The following is a 23,729-nucleotide window of genomic DNA, read 5'->3' as shown; positions in this document are numbered from 1 at the left end:
TGGAGTTTGTGGTGTCTCTCTCCCCGGTGTTTGCGTCGATTTTTCTCCGGGTCCTTCGGTTTCTATCCCACCACATTTATAATAATCAACGTGCGTTTAGAGTATTTAGCTGAATTTCGATTTAAAGCTTTCGTGACTGCAGTGATTCATATTCTTGGTTCTTTCGGTAAAGTCACGTAGAAGGGAAATAATAAAATAATACAAATAAAACATAATAAAATAATTCTCACGACGTTTCGGCCACAACGCAAGCAGCCGTCCTCAGGTGAAGACCAGGTCTGTCGGGGAGACAGCGTCTGAATGTCGGCGTGGAAGAATTGGCCCAATGCTCCCCCTCTCTAGAGCTCCCTCGAGTGGAGGACCTTCCACCCAAAGTGAACTAAACTACTAAACTATTTGTGTTTTACAAGGTAAGACCCACTGAGCTACTATATTGCTATTTTTCAGAAGCGACCTGGCCACAATTGATAGCTCAACGAAGTGGCTTATCATCGTGTGGAAATGTATAGCAGCCAAATACTCTTCTTGGTTCTTTTGGTAAAGTTACGTAGAAGGGAAATAATAAAATAATAAAAATAAAACTTAATAAAATAATTCTCACGACGTTTCGGCCACAACGCAAGCAGCCGTCCACAGGTGAAGACCAGGTGAAGACCAGGTCTGTCGGGGAATGTCTCCCCGACAGACCTGGTCTTCACCTGAGGACGGCTGCTTGCGTTGTGGCCGAAACGTCGTGAGAATTATTTTATTATGTTTTATTTTTATTATTTTATTATTTCCCTTCTACGTAACTTTACCGAAAGAACCAAGAAGAGTATTTGGCTGCTATACATTTCCACACGATGATAAGCCACTTCGTTGAGCTATCAATTGTGGCCAGGTCGCTTCTGAAAAATAGCAATATAGTAGCTCAGTGGGTCTTACCTTGTAAAACACAAATAGTTTAGTAGTTTAGTTCACTTTGGGTGGAAGGTCCTCCACTCGAGGGAGCTCTAGAGAGGGGGAGCATTGGGCCAATTCTTCCACGCCGACCAGACGTGTGTCAGATACAGGGGGTCGGCAACCTGCGGCTCTTTCTAAGGACCACTCGAGTGACATTATTTATTAAGGACCCACTGGTCTCGTATTCACCGCGTGTATTGCTGATGCTCTTGATATATTGAGTGTTTTTTTTACCGAATTCGGAAAAAACGTCTATTCCTGTTGTTTTGGTTGCCGGCCCCTGTTGTTGGATGAAGCGACCGGGGGCACCCACATTTTAGCCCACCACCGCAAGCGACCTGCCATGCCATAGGTCGGTCAGACACCCTGAAACGTTCTGCTTCTTCCGACACTTTTCAAATTGTGCTGGGAAAGCTGGTGACCGATTTTTTCCGGGTTGTTCTTTTTTTTACCGTGCGGCTACCGTAATGCAAACACAGTACTCTTGATCAGCCATCGCGTGTAAGTGTAAACCGAAATAACCTCAAGTCGCCATCCATGACCAGGTACGACATTCCCTCGTTATTCGCGAGGCATACGTTCGGGAGATGCTCGTGAATAGCAAATTTCGCAGATAACGACATTGGTCTGCGAATTACGTTAAATAAATAAAGAAGCTAAATGTTGTATCTCAATTTAAAAAATGCGAGCCTCGCTAAGAAAATGTTCCCTCCTCAACGCCCATGGGAAGGGAGTTTCACAGGATTTGTGCAATCCACCAACCCTCCAACATCGCTGGCTTACAGCTGCCACGTACAGCGTCGCCACCACTGTTACCTGGCTGTGAGTGCCGCTTGGCCAAGAGGCGGTGTCCCAGGAACCAGGATAAATTTATCTCGCCACTGGATGTGAGCCGTGGCTGGGGAAATCGAATCGGGTCGCTAGGTTCACAGCGTGGCGTGCTATGCCACATCTCTAACCTCGTCATGAGCCGTAAGAATCGATACGAATTGACGATCCGAGGCATCATCATCGTGTGACACCGCCACTGCAGTGAAATTCCTCGGTAGTAACACATTCGTTCAGCAGTCAGTGAAACCTCTCCTCGTTGCCTGGGTGGGGGGGGGCTGTCGGCCCAGGTCGTTTATGAACGCCTTTTTGCAGAAGCGATTACTGCAGAATGTCTCCACTTGTTTGATGATCTTCTTTTCTATAGCGTGGCGGTGTCGCCTTACCCGTTCAGAGAAAGCGATTCTGTGTTTTCCGTCAATGAGGCCCATCGCTGCTCCCACCCGCTCTCTCTTTGGGGGGCCCCCTTTTGTTGCGCATGACTCCAATCTTTGTGGCTCCGTTGTCTCAAATATCAGCGCACATCCTTCCCACTGCTAATAGTCCGGGCCGTTTGCTGCACTGGGGCCCGTTCCCATTACACGCATCCCCGCCACTTTCTCTCTGTCGCTTTATCAACGATGCGACCCACAGGAACAAACGGCTCTTATCTCCACATGCACGGCCTAGCGATGCTCGCTTTGATGAGCCCAGGCGGGTCCATCATCGCAAACACATCTAAAGATTAAAAATGCGAGAGGTGGCCATGCGACTCGGAGATGAGAGATGCTGATCTGGCACTGCCGAGAACCTAGGTTCTAATCCAGGTTTCAGCATTCACCTGTGATTAAACCAGAGTCTCAAGTGTAGTGAGTTGATGGTTTAGCATGACCACTAATGACTTATATAGATATCCATAGATACACGTAGAGACCCAAAGACTCACGTAGAGACCCACAGACTCACACATTGATTGGGCTATGATTAAACCGGGTTCTCAAGTATAGTGAGTTAATTGTCTCAGTCTGAGCACCAATGACTTACATATATATCCATGAACGCACGTAGAGACACATAGACTAACGTCATCATCATCTGGGATCCCGCGAGGTCGAGTAAGATGATCGTCCATAGACAGTGATGATGGTCCGAGTTTGTGGGTACGCAGGCGGATGATAAGGCCAATAATCCTGGAAACACATATTTTTTGTTACAGTGACAGCATGTGTTGTCGTGATTTATAGTTTGGAATATTTGAGTGTCCTGTCTGGCCTGGGTGCGTTATTTCCTTTGTGCTCCTTTGTCAGTTTTGTGATGGTGTCTTTGTGACTCAAAAGTGTCGAATACTTGGTGGACTCGAGATTTCCAAGATGAATGCTCGAGTGCCAGCTGCTTCCCCCACGTGCTACCGGGTCGATGTTGCACTTGGTGAGGTTGCTCTCGTGGACATCCCTGTAACAACGTTTCATTGGGTCCCCTCCGGAGCGTGTCCCGTCCTTGAGTTTGGTATAGAAAGACTTGCTTGGGAAGCCTAGAGTTGGGCATTCTGACAACGTGCCCAACCCAACGAAGCTGATGTTGAGTGATGGCAGCTTCAATACTCGAGGCTCCAGTCTGTTCAAGAACACTGACATTGGTTTGTTTATCCTGCCAAGGATTTTCCCTAAGTAGCGCTGATGGAATTTCTCAAGTGCCTTTCAGTGTATTCTTTATGTTGCCCACGTCTCAGCGCCATACATGAGTGTAGGGATCACAACAGCATTGTAGACTACTAATTTGGTGGTCGTTTTGATGTCATGGTCATTAATAACCCTCTGTCTTAGGCGACCGAAGGCTGCGCTGGCTCAAGTAGAGACCCATAGGCTCATACAGAGATTGGGCTGTGATTAAACCGGATTATGAAGCTTAGTGAGTTGATGATCTCAGCCTGACCACCAATGACTTACATTGATATCCATAGACTCACTTAGAGACCCTTAGGCTCACACATAGATTGGGCTGTGGTTGAACCGGGTTCTCAAGCATAGTGGGTTTATAGTCCAGTCCAGTCACCAATGATTGCACACACAAACCATTTAATGTACAAATTGGTTCTTAATTTAATTTGGCTAAATCTCAGTTCCGTGAAGTAAATGTATTGGTTTCACTGTCATGAGATGAACATTGCTGCCATTGAACACAATACCTGGTGATTCTGCTGATTTGGCAGTGGTGCACAAGCACAAATGATAATACATAAAACTCAACACATTCTTTAGTAACATTGTGTGGCCTTAAAAGGAAGAACATATAATAGGCGACGTTTTGAGCAATGGCCCTTATTTTTATTATTATTACACACTTTCATTGAACTTGCCGTTTTGTCTGTTTATATTCTTTGGAATTTTTGACACTTAATATCTTCGGATCTGCAAAGCCCAACGAGCTGATATTGTCTACACAGACTCAGCCTCGCGTGAAAATTCAAGCTTTAATAAATAAATAAAATGGTCCAGGTCCCGCCGATCCTGCGCCTATTCGTATTTTTACTCAATTTTAATGATTCATCCTCGTTCATTTTACCCCCCACCATTTTTGAAATCTTGAATGCTCGCGCCCAGCCACGCGGGAAAACGTCTCGTCCAATCAGAGGCGCCTTTTGGGGAGACTCTGACCAATGAGAGGCCGCGCTTACATCGCCCCTCGTCATGGCGCTGGAGCGGCCGCTGTGGTTCCCTCTTAGCGTGAGACCAGCAATTACAATAATAATAATGATCACTACTGTTGCTGAAATAATTACATAGTTATAATTTTAATAAATAGCATTGTTGTTTGCTTTGCCCACGCACGTTCCGACGCGCGGAGGCCAACATGGTTATGTTAAAGTTGAGCAAGCAGGTGAGAACCGTGATCTTGTTTTACAATTAAATGCCGTAATGTTATCCCTATTTTGATTGACTAAATTTTCGAATGATGATTTTGAAATAAATGGTTTAAATTAAAGTGCTAAATCTGAGAACGTTGAATACGGACTGTTGTCCAAATGCGTGCATTATAGCTTTGCAGTCTATATGCGTCTTAACCATCTTTCATACAGCATAGTATTACTGGTAGGAACGAAGTGGACCAGCCTACAACAGATTATATCGTCCGTCCGTTTGTCCGTCCGTCCGTCCGTCCGTGTAGCAACATCGCCCCCTACTGCAAACACTTGGCATGACCCTACACAAACCTTTAGACTCAGTGACGCTTTCCTGGCTAAACAAGTGTAACATTCCCTTAGAATTCCCTGAGATAGCTTTTAATTAAAACTTTTAAATTAAAATTTTACTCACAGCGCCCTAAAGCCTACAGCTAGGCCTAAAGCCTCGAACTACGCCTCAAACTCTCCCTTCGTATCGTACCCCCGCGTGTACAAGGGAGTTAATGTTTAACAATGTTACATTCCCTGATGCTTTTAAATAGAAACATTTAAATTTGAAGCTTTTGCATAAATAATAAAAACATTTAAATTAAAAATTAACTCACGGCGGTCTAAAGCCTACAGCTAGGCCTAAAGCCTAGAACTAGGCCTCAAACTCTCCCTTCATATCGTACCCCCGCGTGTGTGAAAGGGAGTTAATGTTTAACAATGTTACATTCCCTAATGTTTTTAAATAGAAACATTTACATTTAAAGCTTTTACATAAATAATTAAAACATTTAAATTCAAAATTAACTCACAGCGGCCTAAAGCCTACAGCTAGGCCTAAAGCCTAGAATTAGGCCTCACACTCTCCCTTCGTATCGTCCGATTAGGTGTAGCAACATCGCCCCCTACTGCAAACACTTGGCAGGACCCTAGAAAAACCTTTAGACTCAGTGGGGCTTTCCTGGCTTAACAAGTGTAATAATACATTATGTTTATATTCTTTGGTTATTCGTTCCTACCAGCCCACCCCGCAGGATCCTGTTTAATGGTCGCAAATACGACAATTAAATGCGTTATACGTATCACGTTGTTCCAAATATAATTTCACGACTTTGCAATCAGGGTGATCGTTATTATAATTATTAGCCGTGATGCGTGCTACCAGCCTTCCATTACATAAACTGTTGTTGTCTAGCAATTCGCATGCTTTCATTTATTGTATAGACGAGGGTTGACATAGGCAGAGTCATCATTGTCATCTCTAAAGGGTCATTACAAAAATGAGCTAAAAAAACTGTTTTTTCAATGCACACACTTTTAATTGCACTCTAAAGTACAAAATACATTATTTTGACCCCAGAGTTAATCACATTTTATGTACTGAATTAAAGTGGGTGACTTGCATAAAGAAAATTAAACATATCGCAAGGACGCCACCCAACTTTTATTCAGCACATCAAATGTGATTAATTCTGGGGTCAAAATAATTTACTTTGTACTTTAGAGTGCAAATAAAAGTCTGCTGTATATTTGGAGTTTGTGGTGTCTCTCTCCCCGTGTTTGCGTTGATTTTTCTCCGGGTCCTCCGGTTATCCCACCACATTTATAATAACGTGCGTTTAGAGTATTTGGCTGCTATACATTTCTACACGATGATAAGCCACTTCGTTGAGTTTTCAGTTTAATTTTATACCTACGTGACTTTACCGAAATAACAAAAGAGTAAGTGATATTGCTGAATGTGTTCGTGTTTTTATCCTGATTTGCAGGATGGATGGTTAAGTGTTTCCCCCCCACCCTACCTCACTGTGTGGACCAGAGGTCACACGAAGGATCAGAGATAGCTCTGTGATGTCCGCTTCCGTGAGCCATTCTCAAGCTCGGAGCATCGCACCGCTCCGCGATTCTTCAACTCGTGACGCGACTCACAACAGCAAGATCGGCATACAAATGGGAAATATACAAAATTTAAATACGCTGTGGGAGTGCACTTGGCTGGGTTTTAAAGGATCTGAAGTGCAAGGTAATTAACATCTCACCGCAGTGGCGAGATGTTATCTACCTCGTCTGATACAGGAGGACGTGGGTTCGATTCCAACCCTGGCACTTATATATTTGGAGTTTGCATGTTCTCCTGTGGTCGTGTGGATTTTTCTCCGAGTCCTCCACATTTTCTCCTCTACATTTAGAATCGGCAAACATTTCGAGTATTTGATTGTTATAAATTTCCGCACGATAAGCCACTTCGTTGAGCTATCATTTGTGGCAAGGTCCCTTCTGAAAAAGAGCTATATAGCTCAGTGGGCCTTACCTGGTGAAGTAAAAATAGCTTAGTTTAATTTCGCAATATATACGGTTTGGAAGCATTCAGTCATATTTCTCCTTTACTGGCAAATGAGTCTCACAAAGGTTTGGTTCCAGACTGCTCGTTTTTTCCCCATCTGTTGGCAAATCCACTCCTTTCTTTCGGACGGCATTTGAAAAGCGGACTGACAACACGTTAATGCCCGATGTGTTGAGTCCAGTAACCCATGCGGTGGCATCAGGAGTTGCGTGGCGTCCCTGCCACCCGTGTAAGCGTGTAACGGGCAGTGCTCAGTTATTGTGACGCGATGAATAGATTGCACTTCATCACGTGCGCAATAGATCGTGCGACTCTTTCATTCTCCACTTGTGAAGGCTATAGCCGCCCCCCTGACATGCGTTGTCCTAACACAATTAAGCGCAGGATCATTGCCTTCCGAGCAGCCTGTGAAGCCAGCTCATTCCTGCGTCGGGTACACTGGTGTCCTGGGTGTACTGTTATATACATCCGTCTCATTGTGTACGTACATCTCATCGGTGGATAAAGTCCGAGAAGAGTGTAAAAGAATGTTGATGCTATATTTTATGATATATATACAACATTTATTTGAAGTTTTCGTGACTGCAGGGATCCATACTCTTTCGTTCTTTCGGTAAAGTCACGTAGGTATAAAATAAAATCACGACGTTTCGGGCGCAACACAAGCGTCCGTCATCAGGTGTGCTTGTCTCGCAGAGAACCAAAGAGTATGGATCCCTGCAGTCACGAAAACTTCAAATCTAGATCGAACCGCCTCTACGAGGAGGGTTTTCACACATCCGTTAGAGCTTTTAACAGACTGCGAGACAAGCTCACTTGATGACGGATGCTTGTGTTGCGCCCGAAACGTCGTGATTTTATTTTATACCTACGTGACTTTACCGAAATAACCCACGAGTAAAAAACAAATTGTTATTCAAGAACCCAGAGTACAAAGTAGATTCAAAAAGAGGGAGAAAAAACTGCAGGTCACGTGTAACAAACTCGGCGCAATTCACCCTCATAATTAGGGGAGCGATCAGGAGCAGTGTATTTAAGGGAGAGGGTAAGAAGATGGAAGTAGGGTGAGGATATTGATAATATTTTATCTGGACTTTATCTAAGACTACTTTTGAATGCGGTCGAACGTAGTAGCGCATAATGGGTGTGGTGCTTGAATGTGAGATTGCCCACGAAACCAGGTGGCTCTTCTGCCATATACTTTACGTGTACCTTAAGATACTCAAATAAATGCCGGAACACAATAACAGATACATTAATCCAACTTAGTCTATGACCAAACAAGGCACCAAGAATTCAGCTTGCATACAAACCCTCTTTATAGCATCAACACACAGCAAGGCATCAACACAACTTCAAAAACCTTGGGTTGTTTGTCAGTCCTAAACCTCGTCTCAGTTTGTAGGATGCAGGAACTGTGAAGTGTGGGTGAGTAGGACAAGCCTCGTCTCGTTTTGTGAGACACATGTGCTATGGAGGGTGAGTGGGCAGGATAGGCCCCATCTCGGTTTCTGAGACATAGGAGCTAAGGAGGGTGAGTGGGCAGGATAGGCCTCATCTCATTTGGTGAGACACAGGAGGAAGGGTTAGTGGGCAGGATAGGTCCTGTCTCAGTTAGTGAGATGATGGCTATCTTGGAAATTTGGAGTAAGCTTAGATTATCCTTTTTTTATATATAGTACAATATTTTTTTCATGCAGGAGTGTTCATGGCTAAACAGTCCTCCCCGACTGACACAGATCTTTCGGCAGTGACCGCAGGGGTAAGGGCGACGAGTGTTATTTGTCTCCAAGCAGCAGAACGCCTTAGTCTCTTTAGGGCTCTATGAAGGCGCCGATCTTGATCCGGCCATCCATACCGTGTGTGCACCGCATCTCTCCAGCCGATCCTTTGCTGGGCGAGTTCCTGCTAACCAGGGATCGTGTATTTGAACGTATTGGCGATAAAAAAGAGTAAATCTTTCACAATCATTATTTATTTTCCGGCCATTCAAATCCCGTCAGAAAATCTTGCCGGGTGGTGCGTCAAAATCGGTTCTCGTGATGTCAAATCAGTGGGAAGACGAATGTCATGAGCAGCTGAACACAAAGCTTCCCAGTCTGTTGCCGTATAACAGCACCCAGTTTGATCACGATTGGCTGCTCCGTGTCCCAAAGGCAGATTTGACTCCTCGTGCCCAAGACTTGGTCGGACGGTTTCTCGATTAATTTCCGGAATAATTTATTGGCGGACGGTGGCATCACAAAGATTACGACTCACGGTGGTGTCGCCACCAACACATTCCAATGGGAAATCGGCTGCTGAATCTAAGTGCAACTTATCATGGAGAGTCTGCAGCTCACTGAAGGGCAACAGTGACATCGTTAGACGGTTTTATTAAGATCGGTGTGTTGTGATGCTGCACCGGGCTACCGCCACTTATGTCCATTTCGTGTATGAGTGTATTTTTTAGGGTATTATTCCAACAAAGGGGACGACCTTACAAATTTCAGCATTGACAGAGTTCGCCAGTTCACGAGCTGCCGCTATGGAATGCGATCGTCTGACATGCTCGTTACATGTCCGTCCCCAATGCAAGCTGATGCTGACTCAGCACGATTTCAATGTCCAGTTATCCCTACCCTGTCCAGTGCCTCACCGTTGGTCAACCTCTCAGCGTTGTGGATCTCGGATATAACGGAAGTGATGATGTTGGAACTTGCGAAGCTTGCTTATTTGGTGCCTATATAGCAGGGGTTGGCAACCGAAATAACAAAAACCATTTTTTTTGAATTTGGTAAAAAAAAAAATCACCATTTCAAGAGCTGCAATACAATGTGAATTCGAGACAATGGTCCTTCATAGATAACGTCACGACCTCTGTTGTACAGGGTTCGGGTCTCAGACCCGTATAATAATGCAGATGTAACCAATGCCGAGTAAACCTCCACTTTGGCTTGAGAAAAAATATGATGGGATGACCATAGCCTCTTCAACATATGACCAAATGCTGAGGAAGTACTATAAAATGCAGCTGTCCAGTTCCATATCCAGATCACAGTCATCAGTGTCAGTGCTTCCGAAATACTTAAACTAAACTATTTAAAACCAAACTTTGTTTTAATTTTATCAGGTGAGGCCCACTGAGATATTTAGCGCTTTTTGAGAAGTGACCTGGCCACAAATGATGGCTCAACGAAGTGGCTTATAATGTGGAGATTTATAGCAGCCAAATACTCCTAAACACTTCCGAATGTGTAGGGGAAAACTGGAGGACCTGTAAAAAATCCCAGCGCCCTCGGGAAAACATGCAAACAAATATACAGCAGCAGGCGTCAGGGATCGAACGGACGACCTCCTGTATACCAGGCGAGGTAGTTAACATCACGCCACCGTGGCGAGATGTTAACTCGTTCGCCTGGTAGCTCACACTATGCTTCAAAGTCCTTGTCACTGATCAGGGCTCTCACTCTACGATGATGGACCCTGTTGGATGGATCCTTTCAGCACCATCACCGCAGCCAGCGTAAAACTATCCGTGATGTTCTGAACGGCTTGTGCAGATAACGTCAGGAAGGCACTTGTTATCTGAAAACTGACAGTCCAGCGGTATCGACACCAGGCAGAGAGATTGGGTCTTAATTATGGAGAGGTTGAAGAGATTACCATGAGCACCAAAGCTGACATAAACACCATCTCCACAGGCAGTGAAGGCTCAGAATATCTTCCGATATCTGGAAGCCACTGGAGCTATGTAGTTTTAAGTCATCTAGATTGAAAACTCATTTCTTTACAACTGCTTTTTGTGCTTAGTTTGTTGTCCTTCCCCCGGACCTCCAATGAGAATGGTTTGGCTATGTACGGCGTGAAATACGTTAAATGTACATACGCACATCCTTGTTTAACTCCCTTTCTTGCTGGGATTTTCTCCGTCAGTTCCACATCAACGCTGATTCTGACTTTTCTTGAATTACACTCCTCTGTTTTATACAAATATACCTACGCAATAGCCACAGTGGAAATCACGACAAATCCCATTTCGCCACAATCATCAATCGCCCATTGCTAGGTGTACGTTCTCTAAAACACCCCCTTTGTGTGTTCCCCCCCCCCCACGGAGAATGTCATCCCCTGCAGGTATCTGGTCACCTGGCCAGATTCCCAATTGAATGTCAGCACGCAGCACACATTGAAAACCTACACAAAAGCCATCGACGCCTCAGATCGGGTTTCTGCAGAAGTGAATAATCATTCTCACGATCCACTCGCCGTCGGCTCGCAGCATTCACACTCCGTGCCCTCGATACTGTGACGTAACTCAAACGAATCTGTCGCTCATAGCGATGCACTGCACGGCGCCCTTTCTTTAGAACTGCTTTTTGTGTGTTAGTTTATTGTCCTTCCTCCGCACCTCCGACTACCACGGTTGGCTACGTACAGTGCGAAAAGAAGTTCAACATACATACATGAAGATGGCTGCCAACTTCAGCGCTGGAGTTTAATGTATTTAGATGGGTGGGTGTGGTTAATGTTGTTGATGTGGTGGGTGTGGTTGTTGCGGAGGGTATGGGGCACATGTGGTGCATCTGCCAGTTATCTCAGTCAGTCAACCCATGGTACCTGATGGGTCTGTCCTGTGACATGCCAGCGGGCGTTCGACACTTCACGTGGCCTTAAAGTGCACAAACCCTGGCACGAGCGTCGAGATAATGTCACCGCCACTTAAGGGCAAATGGCAGTGGTTGTTGTTGTTGTGTTTCGGAGGGTGGCTTGGTCAATGGGTTCGTGGGGTTGGTGTGGTGTGCGGGGTTGGTGTGCAGGTATTGTAGTGGATGGCTCGGTGGAGTTGGTGATGTTTGGTTAGGTTGGCGTGGTGAGTGTTGTGGATTTGGTTGGCGTGGAGGTTATGGTTGGTGGGTTTGGTTAGACTGGTGTGGAGGGTGGGGGTTGGTGGGGTTGGTGTAATGGATGTGTGGTCGGTGTGGTGGGTCACCTTGATGTAGTGGGAGTGGTGGAAGGCTTGGTGGGATAAATTGCTCTGGTGGTTGTGGAGTGTGTGGTGGATGTGGTGGGTATAGTGGGTGTAGGAGATGGGTTTGTGGGCTGGGTGTATGTGCGTGATAGTTATGGTGTGCGGGGTTTGTGTCCCTCGTGTTCTCTTCTACCACCTCAATCTTCCCTCCTCGTACTGGGACTTCCTCTTCTACTACCAGAGCTCCGGTAGTGAGAAGCACTGGGTTCCACAGCCGAGGAGCCAGGCTACGCCAGCCAACTTCTCACAACCACGACGGGAGCCTGGGTGGACGGCGCAAACCGTGCTCATATGTGCTACGCTTGAGCCAGTGTGGCGAGGGAATTCGGCGAGCTGTCATTGTCACAGTGTGATGAATTGGGGGCCGGAGTAAGACACCGGATCTAATAGCCGCTGTTTCCCAGACTTCAGCGAGTGGCTCCTCTCCGTTAGCGTTTGGAGGAATTAGTCCTACACCACAGCTGTCTTGAGTTCTTGTGTTTTACTGTGTTGTGAGTTCTGTGTCTTGTATGTATGTTGAACTTGTTTCGCACCGTACGTAGCCAACCGTGCTGATCGGTTGTTCTCATGCTATGAGTTATGTCCCTGTATCGCTGTTATAATTAATTTGAGTTATGTGTATGTTTTGTGTCTATGTGTTTTGTGTATTTGTCTTGTGTATCCTCAGAGTTCCCTTTCTTGATATGTCTTCACTGCGTTATGCATTCCCTGCGTTGTGCGTTCACTGCGTTTCCTGAAAATTTAGATGGCCTGAATAATTTGTCTCAGCTGCGGCAAGAGGTGGAGTGGTTGCAAGGGGTATATCTCACATTGCAAGGGTCTTCACACACTTACTACAGTTGCCGACTGCAGCTTCTGAATTCCGACCCCTAATTTGGGTAGGAGGGATGCAGACGCAGTGGCAATACTTCCATCCCACAGCGAGAAGGGCCCTGGGTTCGATTCCTGACTCGGGCGCCTTTCTGGTGGAGTTTGAATGTTCTCTTCCCCCTGTTCTTCATGGAATTTCCTCCAGGTTCTCCGGTTTCCTCCCATTACTAAACAAAACCCCACGATGTAACCGGTATTAACCAAACATTCTAATGCTGAAATAATTACATTTCGATTTAAAGCTTTCGTGACTACAGGGATTCATTTTCTTGGTTGTTTCGGTAAAGTCACGAAGAAGGGAAATAATAAAATAATAAAAATAAAACATCATAAACATTCTCACGACGTTTCAATTGCAACACAAGCAATCATCATCAGGTGTGAAAACTACAGCAAGAAATTGTGTTAGCTGAAGTGGGAGAGATGCTTGTGTTGCAATCGAAACGTCGTGAGAATTTTTATTATGTTCAAATTTTATTATTTTATTATTTCCCTTCTACGTGACTTTACCGAAAGAACCAATAATATGAAAAAATTACCATTCAGCATTGGGATGATTAGTGCGGTTGGCTGCGCACGGTGCGAAAGAAGTTGAACAAACATACGTACTCAATTGGGATCACACACCGAAGCGGCATTGCTGCAACAACACTTGGCAGGACCCTCTTCAAGAAGAAGCATGCGACTTAGTGGGGCTTCCCTGGGGTAAGCTTCAAACGATACGGAAGTATGTAAAGAAAAACTCACTCAGCTTTTGCGCATTCGGCAATAGAACTGCCGGGAGTTTCCGACGAATTGCTGTGTTCTCATGCTCTCGTCTTCGGGTCAACGTCAATATACATTTCTGAAGATGTTTTTATGCTGGAGGAATCCGATGAGCTATAAAGCTTTTTTCACAGATGTCCAGCAGTGGGCACGGGGTCAGAACGGTACAACAACAAAGACATTTGAGCCATTGTGAGTGCTCGGAATGCTGCAGCGACAGAGATGGACGACTGGGAGTCGTACACCGTGCAGTGCCCACTTTCACCACTGCGTGTGGGGGCCCCATTAGTTTGGCTTATGCCAAGCAATAATATAAAAAAACATGTAAATGACAATAAAATCCTGCACTAAAAAGAACCCGGCCTACACTATTATTCTTGTAATGATCGGCTTTTCTGTAAAATGATTTTATTTCCTAGTTGAACACGCGTAACAATAATTATCTAAACTAAAACTATTTTTATTTTACCAGGTAAGGCCCACTTAGCTATATAGTTATTTTTCAGAAGCGACCTGGCTATCACAAATGATAGCTCAACGAAGTGGTGTATCATCATGTGCAAATTTACAGCAGCCAAATACACTTAACGCGTGTTGTTTCTAAATGTGGATGTAAAAGCCGGAGGACCCAGAGAAGTGTCCATTCGACCACGGGGAGAGAGACATGTAAACTCAAAATATACAGTAGGCATCAGAGTCGGGATCAAACCCACGTCCTCCTGTATAGCAGGCGAGGTAGTTAACATTTTTCACAGGCTGCAGATTGGCTGAGAAGGCCAGGCTATCACGATGGGCTGTGGCTACGCAGCACGGCGGTTGATATTCCACACCTGCAGTAATAAACGTGGTGCGATCGTGCATCACAGTCACCACTATCCATCTTCGGCGTGGCTGCGCTTCTGAACGATCTACACTGAAATCTCCTTCAGAATCAGAATCCAGTATGAATCCTGGAGATATCCGATGAGTCCATAATAGAGGTTTTTTGGGTTAGATCGCGTAAATGTATAAATGTGTCGTTAACACCTGCCACCACCCAACACGGCGAACTAGTAAGGGTTTTCACGTAAACAGAATATGCCAATTCGTCACTGGTCCAGCACACCGGTGTGTTGGAGAGCCAAGCCACAACATTTACAATCTAAGAATGACGTTTTGCCAGTTATTACAACTAGCTTCATCAGGCGACAGTCATATTTGTGGAGAAGTCTAACTGTTTAGATCCATATGTAGTGAGTTCAACTGAGTCGCAAATGTACTCTTGGAGGTAACACATTTATTTAACAACAACACACGGGGTAACTGCCCCTTAACAGAATAACAACCTATGGTGGGGACCACCAGGCTAACTACACTAATTACAACGTGACTAGCTACAATGGACCGGACCACAGCTCGGGTCCAGGTCCACGTGTTGGTGACTCGGTAGAATGTAGGATGTAGACGAAGGCTTCTTCAAGATGAACAATAATGCTGGTCCCTCTGGGGGACCCGGCTTATATTCTCTGCGGCATGGCTGGCTCCGCCCTTGGCCACGACCACCTTCCAGAATCCTCAAGCAGGATCTGGACCCGGACCACGTGACCACCTCTAGCCCCCACTCGGGGCCCCTTTGTAGACTTAACTGGTCACGTGTCCTCTCGGGTCAACCAGAGTGCCATGGCCTTTAGTAACCCCGGAACTCACACACCCTATCCTGTAGGGCTGGCACTGCATGCCAAGCGTGGTGCCACCTAGCGCTATCAACGAGCGCTCACCAAGCCCCTCTAGGGCCAGGACTACACCCACATCATAGTGGGTGTCTGCGATATTTTTACATTTTATGCCATGCCTCTCTAGGGCTGGCATAGCACAGTGACATCCCACAATGTCACTACACTTATATAGAGGCGTAGATGTGGTGGCCACACTTCTACGCTCTTGCGCAAAGTGGGGGGGGGGGGGGATTAATGAGTCAACGTACATTATGCATGTGCATTATGCGAGCCCTTTGATCTTGTCCTTCCTGTCGATTGTATGTATTAAACAGCCAGGGTTACGTTGGAGCACACTTGTTTGTTGTTCTGTATATATGTATGTCGTTTGCTTACTCGCGGGGGAGTTGGCAGCCGGGACGGCTGGATGCTATGGAGGGGGGGTGATGTAGTGACTGTGAACGTCACTGTGTGATGCCGGGCTTGCGAGGCCACGGCAGATAATATGTTGTCATTATGTGCAGCCCGGTTACTGGGCGTAGTACCAGCCCTAGCGGGGCTTGAGTGAGCACTGGTTAGCGTAGAAGCACCACGTACAGTGTGTGGTGTGGGCTCCCGGTGTGGGAGCGAGAGAGTGTCAGCCAGCCTGGGATATGTTGGGGCATGATACGCTGGTTGACCTGCCGACACGTGACCGAATGATATTGGAGGGGGGCCACTGATGGACGGGGGCCGCTGGGCAGTCACGTGGTATAGAGGAGCTCTTGGGAGCCTTCGGGAAAGAGCTCGAGAGATCTAGAAAGTGGGCGGGGCGAGAGGTGGAGCCAGCCCCAGCCCAGGCCGATATAACACGGGCCCTGTGAGGGGCTCGGGGTTCTACGGGTTGTTGGTGAAGAAGATCCACCTCGGGTTGAAGAAGCCTCTAGCCACGCGGTCCGGGACCCAGCTCGTGGTCCAGAACAGGATAGCGGGACCGCTGTGTAGTTCTGCCGTAGCGTGGTTAGATGGGTGGTCAACACCCAAGTGTAGGTTCCGTTATGTTGTGTTGAGTTGATGTAATACATAGTGTTGCTCCCACGACAACGTCTGCGACTCAGTTGGACTCACTATACATATTTTGTACCATATATACATTTCTGTATTTTATGTACCGTGCCAAATCTGACTCGGATGTTTTGTTTTTCCAAACATCTGCAGGCTGGCTAAAGGACAGCGCCTAACCGTACCTTTATGCATGGCGGTAAAATATCCCCTGGTTACCCTCAAAACACGGTGGTGCCGGGCCAGGACCTGTGCCCAGGAGGATGGGCGAGGGTCGATTGCCGAGCCAGCCATTTGGGAAATGGTTTCCACAAATCTGGCGACCAAGGGGGATAGACTTAAGAGCAGACGGTTGGGAGATTGTTAGGCAAGATCTATGGGTTTCTGTGTAAGTCTAAGGCTCTCTCTCAGTTGGTCTAGCGCTATCCTGCTAGGTATCATGACGGCACATTAGAAAACATAATAATTATGTATTATTACCACCATAAGAAGTTGTCTGAACACCTTAAGTGAAATTGTATGAACATACGGGGAAAGCTGTAGGAATGACAAAAGCAGTGGCGGGTTGGTGGAAAACATTTACCGCTGGGAGATGGGAGTAGTCTCTTTCTAGATTTGAAGTTTTTGTGACTGCATTTGGCAGCTTGTGATTGGCTATGAGCAGAATCCAAGTTGCCCCAGCCACACCCCCATTTGCACATGGCTGGAATTTAAGGGCGGGGTTTCAGGTTGTAATTGGCGATTGAGAGGCCACTGCTCAAGGAGATATCGCCCATAAGTGGATCGGAATCTCATTACGTCCCCCAAAAAATCCTACAGTGTTATTAATCGCGTAATATTGATCACGAAAGCCGATGGTGTTGTTAAACCCTAGGTCAGCCCAACGTCTTTCGCGCCAAACTCTCCAACGAGTAATGGCACCACCGACCGATGTGTGTCAAGTGGAAATAGATAACGAGCCAGCAACTCAGCAGAGCCTCTGCTGAATTAAAATGGCAACCGACGGAAGTGGCACGAGTTCGCATTAAAACATCACCATCAGAATATTATTTGTACTGTAAAAATTCGATGAGCTACAAAGCTATTTTCCACAGATGTCCAGTAGGGGCACGGGGTAAGAGTGTTCCAACAACAGACAGTACAAAAACACAATCGGAGTGCAAAGGTAAGGGGCCGTCCGTAAATTACGTCACGCGATTTTGGACGATTTTTGACCCACCCCCCCTTGTCACACGGCGTCACAAAACGTCAGACCCCCCCCTCAAATATGACGTCACAAAGCTCTGCCCCCCCCCCGCCCAAAACCATATTTCCATTTTGAAAATAAAACATGCTTCAAATCACTTTAAACTGTTGTCATTGTAGTGCGTATTTCACGTGGCGCTGCACTCTGATGTTGTAGGAGAAAACATTTATTAAAAAGTCTATTTAATTAAGTAGAACGTGTTGTCTATATTTATTTAAAGTTGCGCATTTTGATTTGACGTCACATTTCTCAAACGCCGCCCCCCCCTCGTCACACATAGTCACAAATGTCTGAACCCCCCCCCCCCCCAGGTGGGGTGACGTCATTTATGGACGGCCCCTAAACAAATCACCCAAACACATACAAATACAACTAAACAATCCGCATCCTACAAGGAAAATCCCACTGAGTTGTTAACTTATTTCTTTGAAGCAACCTGGCCGTAAATGATAGCTCAACAAAGCGGCTTTTCACGTGGACACGTACAGCAGTCGAATAATCTAAACAACTTTAATGTGCGTTTCTACATGTGGAGGGAAAAACTGGAGGGAAAAAAAATCCACGTAGTCGTGCAGCACTGCCAACGCAGTTGCATCATCATCAGATAATATATTTAGTTTACTCCTGTGGACTTCTGTACGTGAACACAAACGAAGCCATATGTGCACCAACGTATTTCTGTCATGGTAAACTTTATATCTGACGATGCAGCTGCGTTGGCAATGCTGCACAACCACAATTAACCAAAAAGCTCAACACGTCCGTCAATAACACTGTGGCCCTCATAACGAAAAAGGAAATACTGTAATAGGCGACGTTTAGGGCAACGGCCCTTCTTCACGACACATAGGCCAGAGAAGTCAAAGTGGATAAGAGTCGGAAACTACACTGTGTATATGATCACGGGGTCTTGAGAACTGCTTTTTGTGTTGAGTTTGTTGTCCGTCCCCCACACCTCCAATTAACACTTCAACATTTCTTTAGAGCTGCTACATTATTTGTGTGTTCGTTTGTTATCCTTCCCTCGCACCTCCGATTAGTACGGTTGGATACGTAAAGTACAAAAGAGATTCAACATACAGTATATACAAGATTTCAACTCAACAAATATCTCCTAATGAACAGGTTTTTTTTACACAATCCAATTAGCGACGCATTCCTGGATTCAATTCTAATTTCAATAGAAGTGGAATGATCGCAATGTACTTGGCGAATGAGCATGAAGCACTCTCTCAAAGTACAGTCAATTAGCCAGTCGTAGCCCCCAGGCATGGTAACGCAGACTCTCAATTCACCAATCTAGCTGCAGACTGCCTGCGCTCAACCACACCGGTGCAAAGCAATGGGCGCAAACGAATTCCGCAGAAGGCACGTTGAGTGTGGCGCTCTGCTGCAGCATGCAGTTTGCATTTACATCATCCCAAAGTGCCCAGCAAACATCTGACCAGCGAGTGACCTCGCCCACAGACTATGGGAACAATGGGCAGCACTTAGCCGGATCCGCACAAACCAGGGACGAAGAAAATCTCAAATGCACAAGTGGAAAATTAGGGAAAGGCAAGTTAGATTTCTTGTACATGCACATGAGGAATCAAGAGACTGAAGCCGAATGTGGTTTTTGACTAGGGAAATTAGAGCTACAAGAAGCCGAGGAAGACGGTGAATTAAGTTGCAAAAGCAAATTGACCGGTTTGATGCAACTGGGAGTGTCTATTGCACATTTCTTGAGTCAATAATTATAATGGACAGAGCTAAATTGAAGGAAGGCCAAGTTAACCGACTTCTCTGAGAAAGGACGCACATAAAGAGATAGACTAACATTGCCCATAGACTAACATTGCCCATAGACTAACATTGCCCATAGACTAACATTGCCAATAGACTAAAATTGCCCATGGACTAACATTAAACATAGACTAGCATTACCCATAGACTAACATTGCCCAGAGACTAACATTGCCCATAGACTAACATTGTCTATAGACTAACATTGCCCATAGACTAACATTGCCCATAGACTAACATTGCCCATAGACTAACATTGCATAGAGACTAACATTGCCCAGAGACTAACATTGCCCATAGACTAACATTGCCAATAGACTAACATTGCATAGAGACGAACATTGCCCAGAAACTAACATTGCTAATAGACTAACATTGCATAGAGACGAACATTGCCCAAAGACTAACATTGCCCATGGACTAACATTGCCCACAGATTAACAAGTTATAAATGTAAACAAGGCCATGATTGTTGACGTCTTTAAGAAAGGCTCCATCTCACATAATGATGGAGAGACAGTGAGTGGTTAACTTACCGGCCATGAGCAACCGTGTCTCATATAGATTTAGTGTCCAGCAAAGATCATAAATGTGCTCGACTGCACCCCCCCCCCCCCCTCAACAACTTGGCCTTGAGAACACAAACTGGGGTCGAACTACGCAACTCGGTTTGTTTTTTGTCTCAAGTAGCCATCCAGCCCCAGGCCACGTTTCAATCAAAGACTCACCCCAGATCGACCGAGTTGAAAAAGGGTTGTTCAAGTAACCAGCCGACACATCCGTGTTTTTGCCCAGCTGCTGCAGCAGACGTAAGCGTTAGAAGTGCATTGTTTGCAATGGAAATATCAACCTATATCTTATGATCTATCTACTCTCGCGTATGGAAATACAGGGTGTTTGAAAAAGATTGACCCAATTTCAAAGCAGTATATTTCACGATGGCAACATGTTCCAATTACACAAAAAGTTACAAACGGTTTAATGAGTTATCAAGTTTTACTAACCATTTTATAAATGCTCTATGTACCGTCCACCTGCTGTAAGGACAACATCGAGACGATAGTTGAATTCGTCCCAAACGCCTCTCTTCTCACGTTTTCCTCTGATGTGCGTGGTCGCCCTGCGCTCTTCCCCTTACATAAACAGCCTGTTTCCTCAAATTGTCGGTACCAACGACATTGGCGGATCAATGCCAAAACGCCGTTGAAACGCACGCTGCACCGCAATTACGGATTCAGTTTTGCTGAACTGCAGAACGCAAAACGCCCCTTGTGTTGCGGGGTCGCCGTCTCGCGAATGACTGAGGCTAGGGGCTGTTTGTGCGCTGGGAGAGGCATCTCGCGGTAATCATTTGAAACTCTATGCCCCGCCCTCTCTATGCTCCGCCCTTTCAAGTGGCAAGAGTTTCATTCATGGGCAGTTCGTGGTTGCAGAGATATGGCAATTTCAAATCGGGTCCATATTTTTAAAACACCCTGTATGTTAAGGTCTACTGTCCACGAGAGGGCTTTAGGAGAGAGTTCGTGTTCCTCCACTGTTGAAGGAGCGCAGACCGCAGTGGTTGGCCATATGGTCCACAGTTTGGGTTTGCATGGCCACAATTGCACTCCTGGGGCTTGTCTTAATGTTTTCCATTTATGAAGGAGACGTGGCACATCGGCCTGTAGATGTTCTGATGCGATTGATGGTTCCACCACCGGTGTCTTCGAGGAGGAGGAATGTCAAAGCCAGGAGGTGTGACGATGTTGGGTCTCGAATGAGGAGGCGTTCATGCGGGACGACCGCGATGTTCCACTCTGTTCGCGATCGGCATTCTTCCGGATTCGGGTGAGATTCTAGGATGGTGACAGCAGCAGCAGTGCGATCCCAGAAGGGGGATCGGGCCTCGAGTAGGCGGTGGGGAGGAACAATAATAGAGGTGTTGGTTGATGGGTAGGTGGTTGTTATTGTTGGAAAGAAAGCATTTGATGTAAGTGCGCTGAAGGCTAGAGATGGCGTGTGTAGCTAGCTCATGGTGCGCGGTGCTATTGCTATCATATGCGTAGTAATCCCTCGAAATACTCAGCGCCGAATGTGATAGATGATAGCCATGTACCACAGGACTCGTGTAGGGTTCAGTATTCAAACGTTTTACCCACCAAACCACACTGCACTCGGTACTAATTTGAGGCTGAGTTGACTTAGGTAGGCTCAAGACCGGTTCAGATAACACTATGTAACACGATTTTTATTCCTGGGTAGTAAGTGTTATTTTATCATTGCTTATGCCTCAAAAGTATAGAAAATTGCTATTATTCCCCACAAACGTTGCTTTTGTGACCAGGACTATATGCGAAGGAATGACACAAATGCACACGTTTTTTCATTGAAAATAGGTACATTTCAAAATATCAATATCCTGGTCACAAAAGCAAAGTTTGTGGGGAATAATATAAATGTTCTGTACTTTTCAGGCATAAGAAATTAGGAAATAATACTTATTACCCAGGAACAAAAAAATAACACATTTATTATACAGCATTATAAATGGAGTGGAATATTTTTGCTTTTGTGTCCTGGTCAAACTTGTTTCACCGCTTTCGTAACACAGCGTGCTAAGCGCTAAACTACGTCTCCCCACACCAATATCGATACCCGCCATTCGCTGATATATAAGTGACGGAGATGTTCTCACGGCACCTGTGCCAGGCCAGGTGCACTTTGAGGACACGTGAAGTGTGGAAGGGTCGCTGGAAGGAGGTAACGGAACAGACTCAGGTGCCATGGGTTGACTGACTGAGATGACTGGCAGATGCCCCAGCGGCACCCCCTACTGTGCCAACTTTCACACACACACACACATGTGCACGCACACACACACACACACAAACACTCCCGGCGTGAAACCGACTCGTTACATCTTGCAAAGGATCATCTTCTGAACAAAATAATTCCACGGTTCAGTTTGCAAGTGCGAGTTCGTGTTTTAAGTCAACTTTTTAAAATCTATATTTAATGAAAGCTTGTTCGTAAGTACGGTGTTTGTAAGTCGCGTGTTCGTAAGTAGAGAACTGTCTATACTTCGACGTATTTTTTACGATAAAAAGCTCAAACACGACAGGATCCATACTCGAACTCCTGTTAAAGCGCCCCCTGGGATATACAGTAGCCACCGCTCCCACGGTGCTGCATCGCAAGCCGCGCGTGCGTGCGTGTGCGCGTGTCCTTGTGCGTGCGCTTCGTTGGTGTCCCCGAGGTGCAGTTGACGCGAGCGGCTCTCCTCGTGCTCCTCCTCGTCACGGTGGCGCGCGCGCAGTCGGGGGACGACGTCAACTGCGACCCGACGCTCTACAACCGCATGCCGCGTGAGTTGGGCCAGGTGGGACACCGGGTGATGCTGGCGGTGGGATGGAGTCGGGGAGCAGAAGTGGCCACCTCTCCCATGGACAAACTCTCACATATTCTTGGTTCTTTCGGTAAAGTCACGTAGAAGGGAAATAATAAAATAATATATATATATAAAACAATACAAAATTCTCACGACGTTTCGACTGCAACACAAGCAATCATAATCAGGTGTGAAATCCACAGTAAGAAAATGTTCTTGCTGTCAAGGGATATGAATCCCTGCAGTCACGAAAGCTTTAAATCAAAATTTAAACTCTCACATGTTTCAATCTTGTTTTGAAGCTTGCGTGACTGCAGGAAACCATACTCTTTGGTTATTTCGGTAAGTCGCGTAGGGAGAAATAAAACAAAATAAATCACGACGTTTCGATAGCAACACAAGCCATCGTCTTCAGGCGAAAATCGCCACAGCCGCGATGTCTGCTGCCTTGTGAAGAGAAGCTGTTACCAGCAATAGTTTATATAAGTTTCACATGTTTCTTCATGCGTAAATAGTAAACGTATCAAAAATGTAACCGAGTTCAACACAATACCAGATATCTATGGGACCTTTTTTGCCAGTATCCAAAATAATATAAAATAACAGGGTTTTACCTTTTCTGGCAATAAAACAGGAGTTGTGTTAAGATTTTCAAACATCAAAATACCTCCTGTTGTCTCACCAGTGTTAGATCAGAGTATGCCTCCTGGTACTCTTTGGTTTTTTAGGTAAAGTCACGTAGGTAAAAAAGAAATAAATGAAAAACAACTAAATTAAATCACGACGTTTCGGAGGCAACACAAGCTTCCGTCTTCAGGTGGAACCGTTACAGCCAAAATCACTATAGTAAGTGACCCCCCCCCCTTACTACAGTCACGAAAACTTCAAATCTAGAATTAATGCCTCCTGGTGTTTGAACATCTTTGATACCTCTTTAATATTACTATAAAGGGTAAAACCTATTCTT

At 45.7% G+C, this 23,729-nt stretch overlaps 1 protein-coding gene across 1 annotated transcript in view; it reads left to right on the top strand.

Annotated features, from left to right (window-relative positions):
• ZPLD1 (zona pellucida like domain containing 1) overlaps positions 1-23,729 on the top strand; it is a 106,437-nt gene that overhangs the window by 12,406 nt on the left and 70,302 nt on the right. The window contains exon 3 of the mRNA XM_078619905.1: positions 22,631-22,739. Within this exon, the coding sequence (XP_078476031.1) occupies positions 22,631-22,739 (109 nt within the window). The remainder of the gene's footprint in view (positions 1-22,630; positions 22,740-23,729) is intronic.

The sequence above is a fragment of the Lampetra planeri genome, chromosome 65 (assembly GCF_965212315.1).
Source record: "Lampetra planeri chromosome 65, kcLamPlan1.2.h2, whole genome shotgun sequence".
Lineage (NCBI taxonomy): Eukaryota > Metazoa > Chordata > Hyperoartia > Petromyzontiformes > Petromyzontidae > Lampetra > Lampetra planeri.
Note: the sequence above shows the minus strand (reverse complement) of the source record. Positions and strands in the feature narration are given on the sequence as shown.